Source organism: Podarcis raffonei, chromosome 1, assembly GCF_027172205.1.
Source record: "Podarcis raffonei isolate rPodRaf1 chromosome 1, rPodRaf1.pri, whole genome shotgun sequence".
NCBI lineage: Eukaryota > Metazoa > Chordata > Lepidosauria > Squamata > Lacertidae > Podarcis > Podarcis raffonei.
The window spans coordinates 40976647-40992103 of record NC_070602.1 but is presented as its reverse complement, the minus strand read 5'-3'; the positions used below and the strand labels follow the sequence as shown (position 1 = coordinate 40992103).

The 15457-nt window shown below is 40.5% G+C and overlaps 1 protein-coding gene across 1 annotated transcript in view; it reads right to left on the bottom strand.

Annotated features, from left to right (window-relative positions):
- Positions 1-15457, bottom strand: part of RYR3 (ryanodine receptor 3) — a 273106-nt gene that overhangs the window by 133510 nt on the left and 124139 nt on the right. Inside the window, exons 25-33 of the mRNA XM_053382025.1 lie at positions 15108-15255; positions 14249-14454; positions 13557-13731; positions 11063-11271; positions 9898-10076; positions 9131-9167; positions 8003-8163; positions 5788-5953; positions 513-599 (exon numbers count right to left, since the gene is read on the bottom strand). Coding sequence (XP_053238000.1) covers positions 513-599; positions 5788-5953; positions 8003-8163; positions 9131-9167; positions 9898-10076; positions 11063-11271; positions 13557-13731; positions 14249-14454; positions 15108-15255 — 1368 coding nt within the window. The remainder of the gene's footprint in view (positions 1-512; positions 600-5787; positions 5954-8002; positions 8164-9130; positions 9168-9897; positions 10077-11062; positions 11272-13556; positions 13732-14248; positions 14455-15107; positions 15256-15457) is intronic.

Below are 15457 nucleotides of genomic sequence, written 5' to 3'. Positions count from 1 at the left end.
ACATTGGGCTACTTCCCAATCTTCAGGTATGGTAGCTGATCTTAGGGACAAGTTACATATTTTTTTAGAAGATCAGCAATGTCATGTTTGAGTTCTCTGAGAACTCTCGGGTGGATGCCATCTGGAACAGGCAATTTGTCCATTGTCTATTATTTTCCAATGTCAGTCAGACAGGATGATCATTAGCAGCTATACTTGAAATGCAAAAACAAGACAGAAATGTGATAGTCTTCCCTTCCCTGTTGTATCTAGTATCTGAACTTGTAAGCAGACATGCAGCTCTCTTTAGGTATGCTATCTAATATATGCCCATATATTTCTATTTTATTTTTTACATTTTTGAGGAAACAACGCTTTTTTATACTTCAGGAATCATTTCACTAATAGTTCCAGGGAATGGGAGAGAGAAAAGTGAAATTCTACTAATCGTGTTAACGAAATCATACAGTTGGCATTACAGAATTTACTTCAAAGTCCATAATATCCGTTGATAATAATTTTATTAAAAATACCTTTAATTTACCCAGTTCAAACTGTACAAGGTTTGTGCTCGTAGGCTGTAAAAAAGCTGCTGGAAATAATTTTGTGTTTGGTTCAACCTGAAAAATATATTTATTGCAGTTAAAATGCAGCATGAGCCTATTATCAACTTGCAACAATGATACTGTTGTGCCACATTTACTAAAGTCGCAATTCTTAGTACACACTTACCTAGAAGTAAGTTCCTTTAATTCAATGGGACTTAATTCAGAGAAAGCATATCAAGAGTCATGCTGTGAAAAAAGGCAGCACAACTAGACAAGCAAACCAATGCTCTTATAAGGGGATGCAATTACTGAAAAGAACAAACTGGAACAGGAAGAAATGTTTCGTTTTGGGGGTTACATTGCTCATGTTAAACTGAAGAGTTTGCTCCAAAGCAAAACGTAGGAAAATGAACTTGCTCACACATACTCATTCACAGAGAGATAAGAGTAAACACGCTATATTTCTAAGGCGTAAACCAGGGGTAGTCAACCTTTTTATACCTACCGCCCACTAATGCATCTTGATGGTAAAATTTCCTTACCTCCCACCAGTGCTCGATGGAAGGAGCACTTGTGCCATAGAACCACCTACCGCCCAGCTAGAATCCTGAAACGCCCACTAGTAGGTGGTAGGGACCAGGTTGACAACCCCTGGCATAAGCAAACCTAGATTCATTTATATAATTGTACACATCTGCCTGCAAAATTGGGTACCCACCCAACACAGAGACATAGGTTTCTTCCTACTGGGGAAATAGGAGGTTCAGAGAAGTGGTTTCAGTTGAGAAAACAGCACAGAGACAAGAGTTAAACCACCTTCCCATATACTAAGATACTGAAATCCCTCCTTCTATACCTTCATATCCCATTTTAAAAAAACTGTGGTGGATCCAATAGCAGATCTATAATCTCATCTCACTTTGTCCAAGAGCCCTGATTGCAACGTCCTGCTCTACTGCAATGTACGGCACAGGGAACAGGGGTACTAAGGAAGCATGTGGTGAATGCTTCAGTATACAGTACACTGAAAACTCCAGAATATTTTATGATGATGATGATGATGATGACGACAACAACAACAACAACACTGCCCATGGGCACTGCCACTCTGGGCGGCTTCCCCCCAAAATATTAAAATATTAAAAATATTAAAATACTGTGATACATCAAACATTAAAAGCTTCCCTAAACAGGGCTGCCTTCAGATGTCTTCTAAAAGTCTGGTAGTTGTTGTTCTCTTTGACATCTGGTGGGAGGGCATTCCACAGGGAAGGTGCCACTACAAGAAGGCGCTCTGCCTGGTTCCCTGTAACTTGGCTTCTCGCAGTGAGGGAACCGCCAGAAGGCCCTCAGTGCTGGACCTCAGTGTCCGGGCAGAACGATGGGGGAGGAGACGCTCCTTCAGATATACTGGACCAAGGCCGTTTAGGGCTTTAAAGGTCAGCACCAACACTTTGAATTGTGCTCGGAAACGTACTGGGAGCCAATGTAGGTCTTTCAAGACCGGTGATATGTGGTCTCTGCGGCTGCCCCCAGTCACCAGTCTAGCTGCCGCATTCTGGATTAGTTATAGTTTCCAGGTCACCTTCAAAGGTAGCCCCATGTAGAGCGCATTGCAGTAATCCAAGCGGGATTACTTGCATTGCATGTTATAGAACATTGACAAGCAGCTTAAACTTCCTTTTAAATTTTGTATACTGTACATACCGCACACTGCAGCAAGTTTTTTAATATATATTTCTATTTCTCCTGCTTGGAAATATTTCAAAGCAGCTACTAGCAGCAATGAAATTAAGCAAAACAAATGTAGCAGATAAAAATAATTAACAATGAACTAGTGAGTAAAATGCTTCAAAATAGTGAACCATTTGAAAGGTGGACCAAATATTTTTTAAAATAATAATAATAATAAAATGGGACGCGGGTGGCGCTGTGGGTTAAAGCCTCAGCGCCTAGGACTTGCCGATCGAAAGGTCGGCGGTTCGAATCCCCGCGGCGGGGTGCGCTCCCGTTGTTCGGTCCCAGCGTCTGCCAACCTAGCAGTTCGAAAGCACCCTAGGGTGCAAGTAGATAAATAGGGACCGCTTACTGGCGGGAAGGTAAACAGCGTTCCGTGTGCTGCACTGGCTCGCCAGATGCAGCTTGTCACGCTGGCCACGTGACCTGGAAGTGTCTGCGGACAGCGCTGGCTCCCGGCCTATAGAGTGAGATGAGCGCACAACCCTGGAGTCTGGCAAGACTGGCCCGAACGGGCAGGGGTACCTTTTCCCTTTACCTTAATAATAAAATGCCATTAAAACACCAAAGAGAATCACCTAGTGCCTAAAAAACAGTAATAATGGCACGTAGTGAACAGGCTACAGCAGGAGTTCCACAATTTGTGCACTTATGCTGAAAAGGCCTACCCTCTGATAGCTTTTGCCTAACCTCAGAAAGCAACCAGAATATGGCCTCCGACAAATATATCTAGCAATGGGGAGGAAGAGGGCATTCCTAGTCAAGCTGCTAAAGGGTTTTTTAAAAGACCAAAGAACAACAGCCTCAATTAAACCGAGAAACAAGCTGCTAGCTAATGAAATTATTTTAATACTGGCACAATATGCTCAACTACCAATGCTTTTTTTCCTGGGTTTACTCAAGGGAACACAGTACTGGCACCTTTTCCGCCCAAATGTTAAAAGTGTGGCACTTACTATAACAACTACACGGTGAGTACAGGCACCATTTTTTTTCTATAAAAAAGCACTGCTCATGACACTCGACCACTGTTAGCAGCTTGAACAATGTACTGTATTTTAATCAGCCAAGAAGGCAAGGGTCCAGATGGCATGTGTTTGCTGCATTCCTGCGAGCACCTTGTCCATGTCATCAAGCCATATCAACTGAAACTGATCCCACAGAACAGCACTGTACACCTCAGATGGATTTGCACTCTAAGCAGCGTCATCTCAACAGAGATGAGTGATTTTATCTTCAAAACGTCTTGTAAAAAGAGTCACAGTGGGGCCCTAAGGGGTTGTGAGGAAGACAGTTCTTCACGGCCCACACTGCCACGCAATAGGCAAAATTATGTACTCTAATGTGTGTTTCATCTCTGCACAATCAAAACTACTGGAAGATCAGGTTTCTAAATGACTCAGCGGTGGATCCATAAAGTATGTTGCATCTTGTATAGCCATTTTGAGACAAGTGGAATTTTCTGGAAAATAAACTGATACCTGGTAGAAAGCTCCCACTTCTTTCCCATTAGCCAACTGAACAAGGCGTCCGGTTTCTACATCAACTGAGTCTGATGTTCACCTTCCAAGTCATGCAGGGTCATGACAGAGATTAGTGCACTTGCCCCGTTCTCCATTCTCACAGGTGACATCAAGACACAAAGAGAATGTCTGGATACGGCTGCACTAGGTCTAGGAGTAATGTGGCATCAGCAGGAATGGGAATTCACTAATGGTAATAAAATATTTCTAAATGATGATTTTTTCTATTTTAAAAAATAATCTATCTACTCTCTTATATTGTGCTCAGGAACTGAATTAAATTATTTCATCTTCATTTCTCTTTCCAATTGGAACCTCTTTATTTCAGCATACAAGATAAATGTAGAGTTAATGTACAAATCTTTTGTCTCCATAAAGATCATACAATAACCTTTGTCTTCCCTAACTGGTTTCATGCCATGTTTATTCTATATCCATCACACACTGCACTAAATAAAGAATTGTTAATTGCATACCCAGCTTTCCTATGACACTCCTGATTGGAGTAGAAAAAGGTGTCACTGGGAGAATCATCATAATTTCACTTGAAGATGACAGCCTTTGTCTCATACACGGATAGAAGGAATTTCAGCAAAAATAGCTTGGATTTTAAGTACAGGCTTGATATAAGCTGACGTCTATTGTGACTAGCATGGTGATGAATTTTTATTCTTAGGCATGCATCTATGCAGATTTGGTATACTATACTATAAGACCCTGACAGAAATCATGAGTGATGATTTAGTGAGGCAATTTCATTTGAATCTCATAATGCCATGGCTGCAGCCACTTTTCCAAGTGAGTCCTGATATGGGGGGGGGGGGGCACAACAATACTACATGGTGTGGAATATGCCCAGACCTGTTGCATAACATATCTTAGTATCACTTGTTCTTTCATTATGCATGTATTTATAGACTATTTATATGTGCAACTGCCTTTCAGGGCTGTGTGTATGTATGTGTGTGTGAGGTAGACACCTCCCAGTGACAGTGGCACTGCAAATGGAATGGTAAAGTAAAGGACCCCTGGACGGTTAAGTCCAGTCAAAGGCAACTATGGGGTTGTGGCGCTCATCTCGCTTTCAGGCCGAGGGAGCCGGCGTTTTTTCACAGACAGCTTTCCGAGTCATGTGGTCAGCATGACTGAACCGCTTCTGGTGCAACCGGACACTGTGATGGAAACCAGAGCACACGGAAATGCTGTTTACCTTCCCACCGCGGCGGTACCTATTTATCTACCTGCACTGGCGTACTTTTGAACTGCTAGGTTGGCAGGAGCTGGGACAGAGCAATGGAAGCTCACCCTGTTGCAGGGATTTGAACCACTGACCTTCTCATCAGCAAGCCCAAGGGGCTCAGTGGTTTAGACCGCAGCGCCACCTGCATCCCTAATGGGATGACAAAGCAGCAGCAAGATTGGGGATGTTCTGGAACATCATTATCAACCTGGAGCTCTCCCAACCTTGCTACTACCTCCCTGATTCCCATCCTAATAAGCAGAGTACTACCACTGGAAATACACCACTGCCTCCGCCCCCTTAATGAACCACCACTAGGTCTATGCCAAGTAAGAACATAGTAATAGTCCTGATGGATCAGGCCAGTGGCCTAGGTAGTCTAGCATCCTGTTCTATCAGTGGTCTACCAAATGCCTATGGGAAGCCCAAAAGCAGGATCTGAGTGCAACTGTGTTCTCCCCTCCTGTGATTTTCCAGTATCTGGTATTCAGAAGCATCACTGCCTCTGAAAATGGAGTTACAACATAGCCACCAGGACTAGTAGCCTACCTATGCTTGCACAAAATTGTACAGTATAAGAATATTTGGTTCAGGGCCCATAGTATATTTTCAAAACCTACATACTCATACAGTAACACAAACACCAAACAGCCGTCACACATTATCAGCAGTACTTCAATAAAACATGTTTCATCTTTTACAGTCACTTTGAAATAAAGAGGATGATGATGACAATGATTTTGGTAAAATATATTGATACCTGGTAGAAAGTTCCCAGTTCTTTCCCATTGGCTGTGAATGACAACATTCCAGTAGCCAATTCAACAAGGCATCCAATTTCTAAATCAACGTTACCACGACCAGATCTTTGTGAATTAACAGATGTTTCTCCTCCCCAGACCAGGTAGCAATTGCTACGTTTTACACTGAAAAAAACAAAACAAAACAAAATATTCATCAGGACAAGTAGTGGTTAAAAAGGGTGAAGATGCAGATTTTGTTGATTTTTTATGATTATTATTTGAAGCTTTAGCTTGCTCCATCCTATGGGTTGTACTATAACAGAAAAATATGCAACAAAGGAACTAACTACGGATTAAAAATCCATTTCCTTGTGATAGTTTAAGTCTGGTCACCAAATTCCAGCCCAGCCCAGCCAAGTATTTGAAGAGTCTCCAGCTGAAGTGAGTTCTATAGGTGCAGAAAGCCACATTTGCCAAAGTACACGGCATAATAAGAAAGGTGTTTATGGTAAACCTACATGATCACAGTAAGACATAAAGTACTCCTAATCCAAGCCATTTAGGGCTTTAGAGTTTAAAACCAGCATTTTGAAGTGTGGCGGTAACAATTGTGACCCATTGTTAACACTGAAGCGCTGGTGTAAGATACCTGTGGTAATCAAATCCAGCAATACTATATCTGAGATAACATCACTGTTGGTTACAGAAAGGTAGCCGTGTTGGTCTGCCATAGTCAAAACAAAAAAATTTTTTTCCTTCCAGTAGCACCTTAAAGACCAACTAAGTTAGTTCTTGGTATGAGCTTTCGTGTGCATGCACACTTCTTCAGATACTGAAGAAGTATCTGAAGAAGTGTGCATGCACACGAAAGCTCATACCAAGAACTAACTTAGTTGGTCTTTAAGGTGCTACTGGAAGGAAAAAAATTTTTTTGTTATCACTGTTGGTGCAACAGAAATACAGGAACACCATCCCCAAAGCTGTAAAACTGGAGCCCCTTCATGGGAGAAAGCAACTGGGGGAGGGGGAGGGAAGGGAAGGGAAAGAGGATATGCAAAGAGAAAACACAATTTTCACCTTGTAACCTGTAGCTTGAGCCTAAGCAAGCAGAGAGGCAGCAAAACCCAGGTCAGATGGGAAGAACAGGGACAGCATATTGATATCATTGAACTCCACTTCTATACGTGGCCTAACCCAGCTCTATCAGACCCATAAGGGACACCCTGTATCTTTGGGCTTAATCACACTTTTGCTTGTTCTTCGATTTCTAGGTGTAAGTCCGAGTGGGGTTTTCTCCCCCCCCCCCCACTTTCCCTAGGAAAACCTGCAGTTTACAGCTGAATCAGAATAAACGTCGGGTAGGTTTTCTGTGGGCTGACATTTGCTCCAACTCAGCAGTAAACCAGAGGTGGATTAAGGGAAGGACGTCCAGTTTGCCTGCCCTGGGCACTGAGCCAAGAGGAAGCCACAGGAAGTGCTGCAGCCATGACAAACAACAGAATGTGAGAAGCACTGTACAGAGCGCCACTGAAAGGTTGAAGCCCAAAGTCTTTTACTGAGTAAACATCAGGTTTCCCGGGGAAAGTAGTGGGGCAAAAGAAAACCCTCTCAGACCTGTGCATAGAAATCATGGGACAAATGCAAGAAATTGCAGTGTGGATGAGCCCTTGGATAAATGGTGGCTTATAGCCAAACATAAGGATGCATGTTAAGTGCAAGCTTTGCATTTAAAACTAACTTTAAGTCAGTAGTCACTTGCAAGGATCACCTGAAAGGTTCATTTAAATCTTACTTTTCTAATTAGAAGTACAATGAAACCTGGGGAAAAATCTTTTTCCCCCCCTTGTCACTCAGCTGTTTGGATATTACTTATTGAAAAGTTAACAACATATTTTTTTAAATACAAGTCTAACATTTGAACTCTACTTTTTAACTTGTGAAGTCTGCATCAAAATTATCATCACAGTTAAAGCCACAGGACACTTAATTTCAAGGATTTGTAGCTGAGGAAGTAACACAGAGTCCTATAAATGTTACTGTTAACTGTATCTAATATTAGTAAATGATGGATGGCATTAAGTACTTGCACAAAGCATATTCTCAGGTCCAAATGTTATGAATAAAATCAAACCAATTTCATTTTGGGGTTATAAAAATTAAAAGTCCTTTCCAACTATTGATAAAATTAATTGAGACATAGGTTAATCAACAGGTAATTTCTAAGAGTCACACCTTTCATGAACTCTTCCTCTTTCATCTCCCAAAGTAACTGTTACTGTGCAGTTCTTATTTAAGTCAAAATGTTCACTGTAAAAGTGGTAATCAGGTGTTACCCAGCCAATCCAGACAACAGATGGGTCTTGGCCCGCAAAGATCCGCACTGAGTAGTAGTACTGAAAAAAACAATAGCAAGCGGAAATATTTAAACAAATACATATTTAAATGGAAACAAGCACAAAAACCTTCTAACAGAAAACTGCCAACCGTGTACTAAAAAGAAATAATAGAATCAGTATGCATGGCTTGAACAAAACTGGTTGTGCTTTATTTTTTCCTGGATAAATGTTCAAAGCATTCCGCACTGACATGTGGTTCAATTTTCACTGAGCTTCTCTGGGCCTAACTACTAATTACTGGCGCGGGTGGCGCTGTGGTCTAAACCACTGAGCCCCTTGGGCTTGCCGATCGGAAGGTCGGCGGTTCGAATCCCTGCGGCAGGGTGAGCTCCCGTTGCTCTGTCCCGGCTGCTGCCAACCTACCAGTTTGAAAGCACACCAGTGCAAGTAGATTAATAGGTACTGCTGCGACGGGAAGGTAAACAGCATTTCCGTGCACTCTGGTTCCTCTCACAGTGTCCTGTTGCACCAGAAGTGGTTTAGTCATGCTGGCCACATGACCCAGAAAGGTGTCTGCGGACAAACATCGGCTCCCTTGGCCTGAAAGCGAGATGAGCGCCACATCCCATAGTCACCTTTGACTGGACTTAACTGTCCAGGGGTCCTTTATCTTTACCTTTACCTACTGAATTTGAATTGAAATTGTATTCCACCCTTCAACCCAAAGATTACAGACAATCCAGCAGCGATTCAGTCCTCAGAAGCAGCCAGTACATGTTGTGAAGGACTGGGACTTTCAGGATCAATGGGGGCTTACTGGGTGAGCAGGGGTTTGGGAATGGCAGAGGGATCAGACTCCATGATATCCCAATGACCATCAACCTGGATTGGCTCACATTGACTCAAATTCTTTCCCAATTTTAGGAGAAACAGTGTGACTTAATCTGAACCAATTCATCAGAACCTGGAAGAGCTAGCCCATTTCTAAAAACAGAAACTACAACAACCATGGTTATATACTTACTGTTGTGGCATGAACAGGTATTTCCTGGTTCTGTTTTCTGAAAATAAAGTATAATTAACAGTCATTTAAATACATAAAACAGGAACTGAGATAGCTCAGTCAGTAGAGTATGGGACTAAATCTCAGGGTCGTGGGTTTTGCCTACGTTGGACAAAAGATTCCTGCATTGCTCGAGGTTTGACTAGATGACATTTGTTGTACCTTCCAACTCTACAATTCTATGATTCTATGAGAGAATAACACCGAAAAAATGATGAAGGGAAGCTTTGATGGATTGGTTGCTATCTGGAAAATATGAACTTTGGCACTTTTTTCATAGTATGAAACTTGTGCTAGATAGAACCATGAAGAGAAAATTATGCATGAATTCTATCTGTCAGTTAAAAGAGGACATAGGATCAGAAAGTCCTTTTGCGCCTCAACTGCTTTAAATAAAAATAGGTATATGCTAAAGAGAAGGACTTGCAGCAGCATATAAATTTTAAAAGGCAGTGTGACTACAATATTTTGAATCAGAATACATCCCAGTAGATTGCATTTCAGCTGAAGTCTGTCATGCTCAATACCCCTGAATAATCAAAGCCATTTAACTACAGGATAGATAAATTTCTTGTTTATAGACTAAGGATTAGGGTACCATAAAACCCAAAGCCACGAAACTGTACAGAGTAAGTAGAAATCATTTTTAAATCCATGGACTCAAAAAAGGAAAGAAAGTGGTTTTAAAACAAAGTTAAGCCTAGAGGAAAATCAAACTTATATCTAACCTTTTTTGGAAACTATCAATCAGTTCCAAACCAGTACTGTAGTTAAAAGATGAGTGGAATTCAATTGGCATGCTCAAGCGACAATATATCATGTCTGCATTACTATTCTGTGTTCCAAATGTCTTATGGGTAACTTTTAAGCGAGGAGGACTGTCAATGTTCCCATCAATTCTTGTTACCTGCAGTCAAAAGTTATTAACAATTTTCTTATGGAACAAAAAAGGAGCAGTTACACACACACACACACACACACACAGAGAGAGAGAGAGAGAGAGAGAGAGAGAGAGAGAGAGAGAGAGTTTGACAGAGTAGCAAGTTTTTAAGATGCACAGAATACGCCTTCAGATGTCCTACCTCAAAAACAGTTTTGTACAAACCAAAGTTCTCAAGCATTAACACAGCAAGGCTGCAGTCTTATACCCACTTACCCAAACTCAATGGGACTTCTGAATACACATGTATTGTCTGTTTAAACATGTTCAAATTTGATTATAAAAAGGGACCTTTGAAATGTATCTGTATACAGAATGTAAACTAATCACTGGGTGTCTCATCAAACCATCTGCTTAAAAAAAAAGACTAATTGAATGGTATAGTGAAACAGAATAACAACAATATCACTTCTATCTTGCACACAGTTAGTGTTAAATACATCTTAATAGCAGGTTGTAATTGTGTCTGGGAATAAATTACTGAAATACAACCATTTTAGTTTATCTAAAAGGAGAAGTAATGCAGATAAAAGGAAGTGAAAGTGATTAACGTGAAAGCCTATGGGAACTGTCAATGATATATATTCACAATAAGGCGATGTAGAAATAGCCTCCCTCACTGTGAGAAGGGAAGTTACAGGGAACCAGGCAGAGGGCCTTCTCGGCAGTGGCACCTGCCCTGTGGAATGCCCTCCCATCAGATGTCAAGGAAATAAACAACTATCTGACTTTTCGAAGACATCTGAAGGCAGCCCTGTATCTGGAAGTTTTTAATGTTTGACATTTTACTATGTTTTTAATATGTTCTGTAAGCTGCCAGAATGGCTGGGGAAATCCAGCCAGATGGGCGGGATATAAATAATAAAATTATTATTATAACTTCTGCAATGTAATTCTTAGTGACCAAAAGTATAAGGGAACATGCCATGTCTCTTCTGACTATGCAGCATTACCTCAATATGAGGGTGGTCTTTTGGTACATTGACAAATGTTGGTAAACGTTTGCTGAACCACATAGCAACATCTCTGTTCATGTTGACAGCAAAAGGTTCAAAGCCTTCCTGTAGACCACACATTGTATAATACTTAAAGGTGCTGGCATCTCTTCCAAAATTCATCCGTCCAATCTGAGACAGACCCAATGAGCATATGGGGACAAAGCCTGAATCAAACATGAAACATGGAGTTAGAGAAATGTATACATAGAAAACCCCAGAGTTGATTATTCTAACCATAAGCTTACCATACTCTCAGTGCAATCTCTTTCGGTTAAAGGGATGAATTTATTTATTTCTGATTAAATTTGTACCCAGTTCATTAGAAATGGTGGCGAAGAATTCAGGGCAGCCACAAACACACACACACATCCCCCAGAAATAAAATAATAATAAAACATCACATAAGTAGGGCACGGAAGACCTTCTGAAACAATTAGTCACCTGACTGACTTCTCTAATAATCAGTTACCAAATGTCAGATTGACATTTATTGTATAAAGAGCTGAAAGGATAAACAACTTATCCTGAACCACAGGAAAGCTTTCTTATAAACCTTTTATGAGGCTAATAACATTACTCTGCATGAAGGCTTCCATGAGAAGCACAGGGATATGTTAAGGGGACCAGATCTTGTTAGGTCTGCAGCACTTGGCAGTACAAAATAACAAGAAACTAAAAGGCACTTAGTGGAAATTTCATCCAAATAGTGGGAACAGAGAATGAACAAATAATGCTTTTTCTGCTTAAAAGAAAAGAAAAAGAAACCAAACAAAACAACTTAATGACTACTCTGAAAGCAGACTATTCTGGAGGAAGGAACGAAAGGAAGGTAGCAGTTAAATGCCAGTGATTAAACAAATCTACTTCCAACAGAAAGAGCCAAGCCTATTCCTAATACTCTTATTTTGAAGTATTTGGCTTTGCTAGGCATTACACATGTTCCTTTCTTCATAAAAAGCTGACAGCACAACTGATACAGCATCCCAGGCAGTCATTAATGAAAAAATGTTAGTCAGAAAGAAGGACAAATAGCGCTAGCTACACGTGGTAACATACGCTAGTGGCATCATCTTGGCATTTGCCATCAATAACTTGTAACTGTGAATCCTAATGGTTTCTAATAGATTACAAAATTATCCGTATGGATCGCTGCCGTGCAACACTGCCGTTTTTTGTTTAATAAAAGCCCGTTTAGGAATAGAGAAGCCCTACTGGTTATCATCATGATATATATATCACGGAGGGACATAAACTTTCAAATTAAAAAAAGATTTAAACATTACAAATGATTAATTTCAAGGACAGACTATTATTAAATCCCCCCCCCCAAAAAAATAGCAAGTGACAAAATGCTGCCCAGGTTCAATTCCAATGGATTTGGGGTTCTAATAAGAAAGAACCTTGGATCAGGCTTCATTCTGTTTAGTAATTAACTTAAAACTAAAAGTGTTAATTAGCTTACCATGATCTCAGCTATGCACACAAGGTCAGGCCCTTCATCTATGATCAAATCATAGGTGACAGATGTTTTATTCTGGGCAGGTTTGGTGTTTATCAGCATCACCACCAGACTAAGTTTAAAGGTAAAGCACCGGAACGGTACCTATTTATCTACTTGTACTTTTTGGCGTGCTTTCGAACTGCTAGGTTGGCAGGAGCTGGGACCGAGCAACGGGAGCTCACTCCGTCGTGGGGATTCGAACCGCCCACCTTCCAATTGGCAAGCCCTAGGCTTGGTGGTTTAGACCACAGCGCCACCCACGTGTTTAGTCAGTTTAGTTTACTGACTGATATTCTCAAATTCTGACATGATCCTGATGAAACAGAGGGAGCAAGGGCCTTGATGTAATCAGTCCTTATTGCCTCATCTGTATACCTTCACCCATGCCATACTTTCCCCTTCATAGGAATGGAAGCCCAATTCACCTCACTTCTGTCCCCAGCCCAGGGACATGTTTGCATTACCACTAACAATGCCATGTTCATTGATCATGGTGATTATTTTCCCTTTTGGTCACTGTCACAGTGTTTTACTTTTGCATTGAATTTCTTTTTGACCTTTCTCCCCTACACATGCATGTACACATGCACCACAAAACACCACATGAATATATATATATGCTTTCCAATTTAGAATTACACTTCATCTGATGAAGTGGACTGTAGCCCACAAAAGCTTTTGCCTAATGAATTTGTGCAACAAGCTAACACGCCTGCTTGAATGGAAATGATAGTTACGTTTCTTAAATTAAGCTACTTCACTAAAAGCTGGGAAGGCTGATGAACAGCCAATGTCTATTAGTTAAACAACTGAAATCTGAAGTTGTGGAACACCCCCAAAATTAATCATCGTTTTTGTACACTAAGAATTTAAAGTCTACAGCAAGATTCAGGTTTCTCGTTATTTCCTTTCAATTAGTAGCACTGTCCCAACAAAGAATTCGCTTACCATTATCTATTTCAAAGTCAGCAAAAGCAAGTTCTGAACCTTTATTGGTTATAAGCAACTCTCCATTCAGAGTAAATATCATTGATTTGTCATCTAGATTTATCATACAACCCACTACGTCTCCTGGTTGCCAATTTCGTCCAAAGAATCCACTCCCCTGGTGCCAACGTTGACCCTGAAAAACAAGCAGGTTTAAATGTGTGTGTTGGAACATATTCACTGCAGAGAGGGGTAAAAGAAGATAAACAAAGAAGCTATTTTTGTCAAGACGGGGGCAGAATTGACTATTAATTTAACACATTTTGAATAAATTCAAAATGTCCCCAGAAGTCACACCTAAATACCAAGTGATGTGGTATTCTTGTGTGCAAATGTTGAGTTCATAATCAAAATTAATTTCTTAAACAGAGGATAAACAGGTAAGCAATCAGATCCAGAAAATGTTGCCTGGATATTGGCCACACTTTTGGTGATGCTTGTGGTAAACAGCTTAAGAGATTTTTTAAAAAAACCCAAAATAATCAAGCGATATATAAATTTTGTTAAACAAATAATAAACTTGGACAGAAGACTGTGTGTGTGTGTGTGTGTGTGTGTGTGTGTGTGTGTGAACCATATTTTTGTAGTAGTTGTTTAACCATAGCTATTAGCTACAGACCTAATTACTTAATTTTATTATCAAATGTACCAACCTTGCTGCCTTCAAAGACAAATGCTTGGTCATCAGCACCCAATTCTATGTCAGGCCGACAGCCTGGCCTCGCCCACCCAACACGCATATCTCCTCCTGTTACAGCTTCAAATTCAAAATACCACTTTCCAGTCTTAACTGCGTAAGACTGCTCTACTCTGAAGAAACGTATCTTGTCAATGCTCACTTTTTCTACTGTTTGGTCAGCTGTGAAAGATAGAAGAAAGCAAAAAACAACAACTCTAAGTTAGTTGAAACAATATTCCAGTATTTTTGTAGCTTCATTTACAGAGGTGCTAAAGCAACCTTAAGAGCAATTCCTCCTTGAACTGGGTCTTGCTCTCTCTCCCTGGGTTCCTTCTGTCCTCCTGGCCTGACTCCCTGCTGCTCCAAGTCCAAAAAGCTTTACTTTGGGAAGGGAGATGTGGTACTGCATAACACATTGCTTCCTCTACACAGGAGAAGGTAAGGGTGTTTTGGTCATGGGGAAGAGCGGGGTAGGAGCAGTGAAAATTGGCACGTTTGAGTGTACATCAGTCACTCAAGCATGCCCCTTAAGTCTCTGAGTGATTGACATGCAGATTTAAACATGCATTTTTTTTAATAGGTTGATTGTCGGGTTTAAACAACATTCCTGTTGACACAATTGGTTAGCGAATCTTCTACATTTCTCTGCTTTTTGAGTGCTAAACAGGGCAGAAGAATGAGAGAGTGTGTAAACCAGTGCTTGCAACATCTAGTTCAATCCACATGTAGCTAAAAAATGAGAAAACTGTTGGGAAGATGAAATAGGTGAGATAGATGGCAAAGCATGTTAGAAATACTATAGCGACTGTTCATAATAACACGGGAAGACTTGCCTATTTCTTGATCTGGTGGTTCAATGTTATATCCATAACCAGCAAAGGTGCGGACAGCTTCACGAAGGCTATCTCTGTTTGATTTTTTAGTACGCTCATCTAATAATGTATAAGGCACCAGTCGGGGATTTCGTTTGTTTTTGAGATCCTAAAAAAGGTACAGATAAGAAATGTAGGATTCAGGTTATAGATTCTTTCTGCAAAATTAAATTAAATCAAATTAAATCTAGATATAAACACAATAAATAAAAGGCAAGCAAAACATGGAAGAATCACACTACAGATTTGTCTGAATTTACACTCAAGGCCAATGCAAGTCCAATTCCAGTCATAAAACTCTTTTTTGCAAT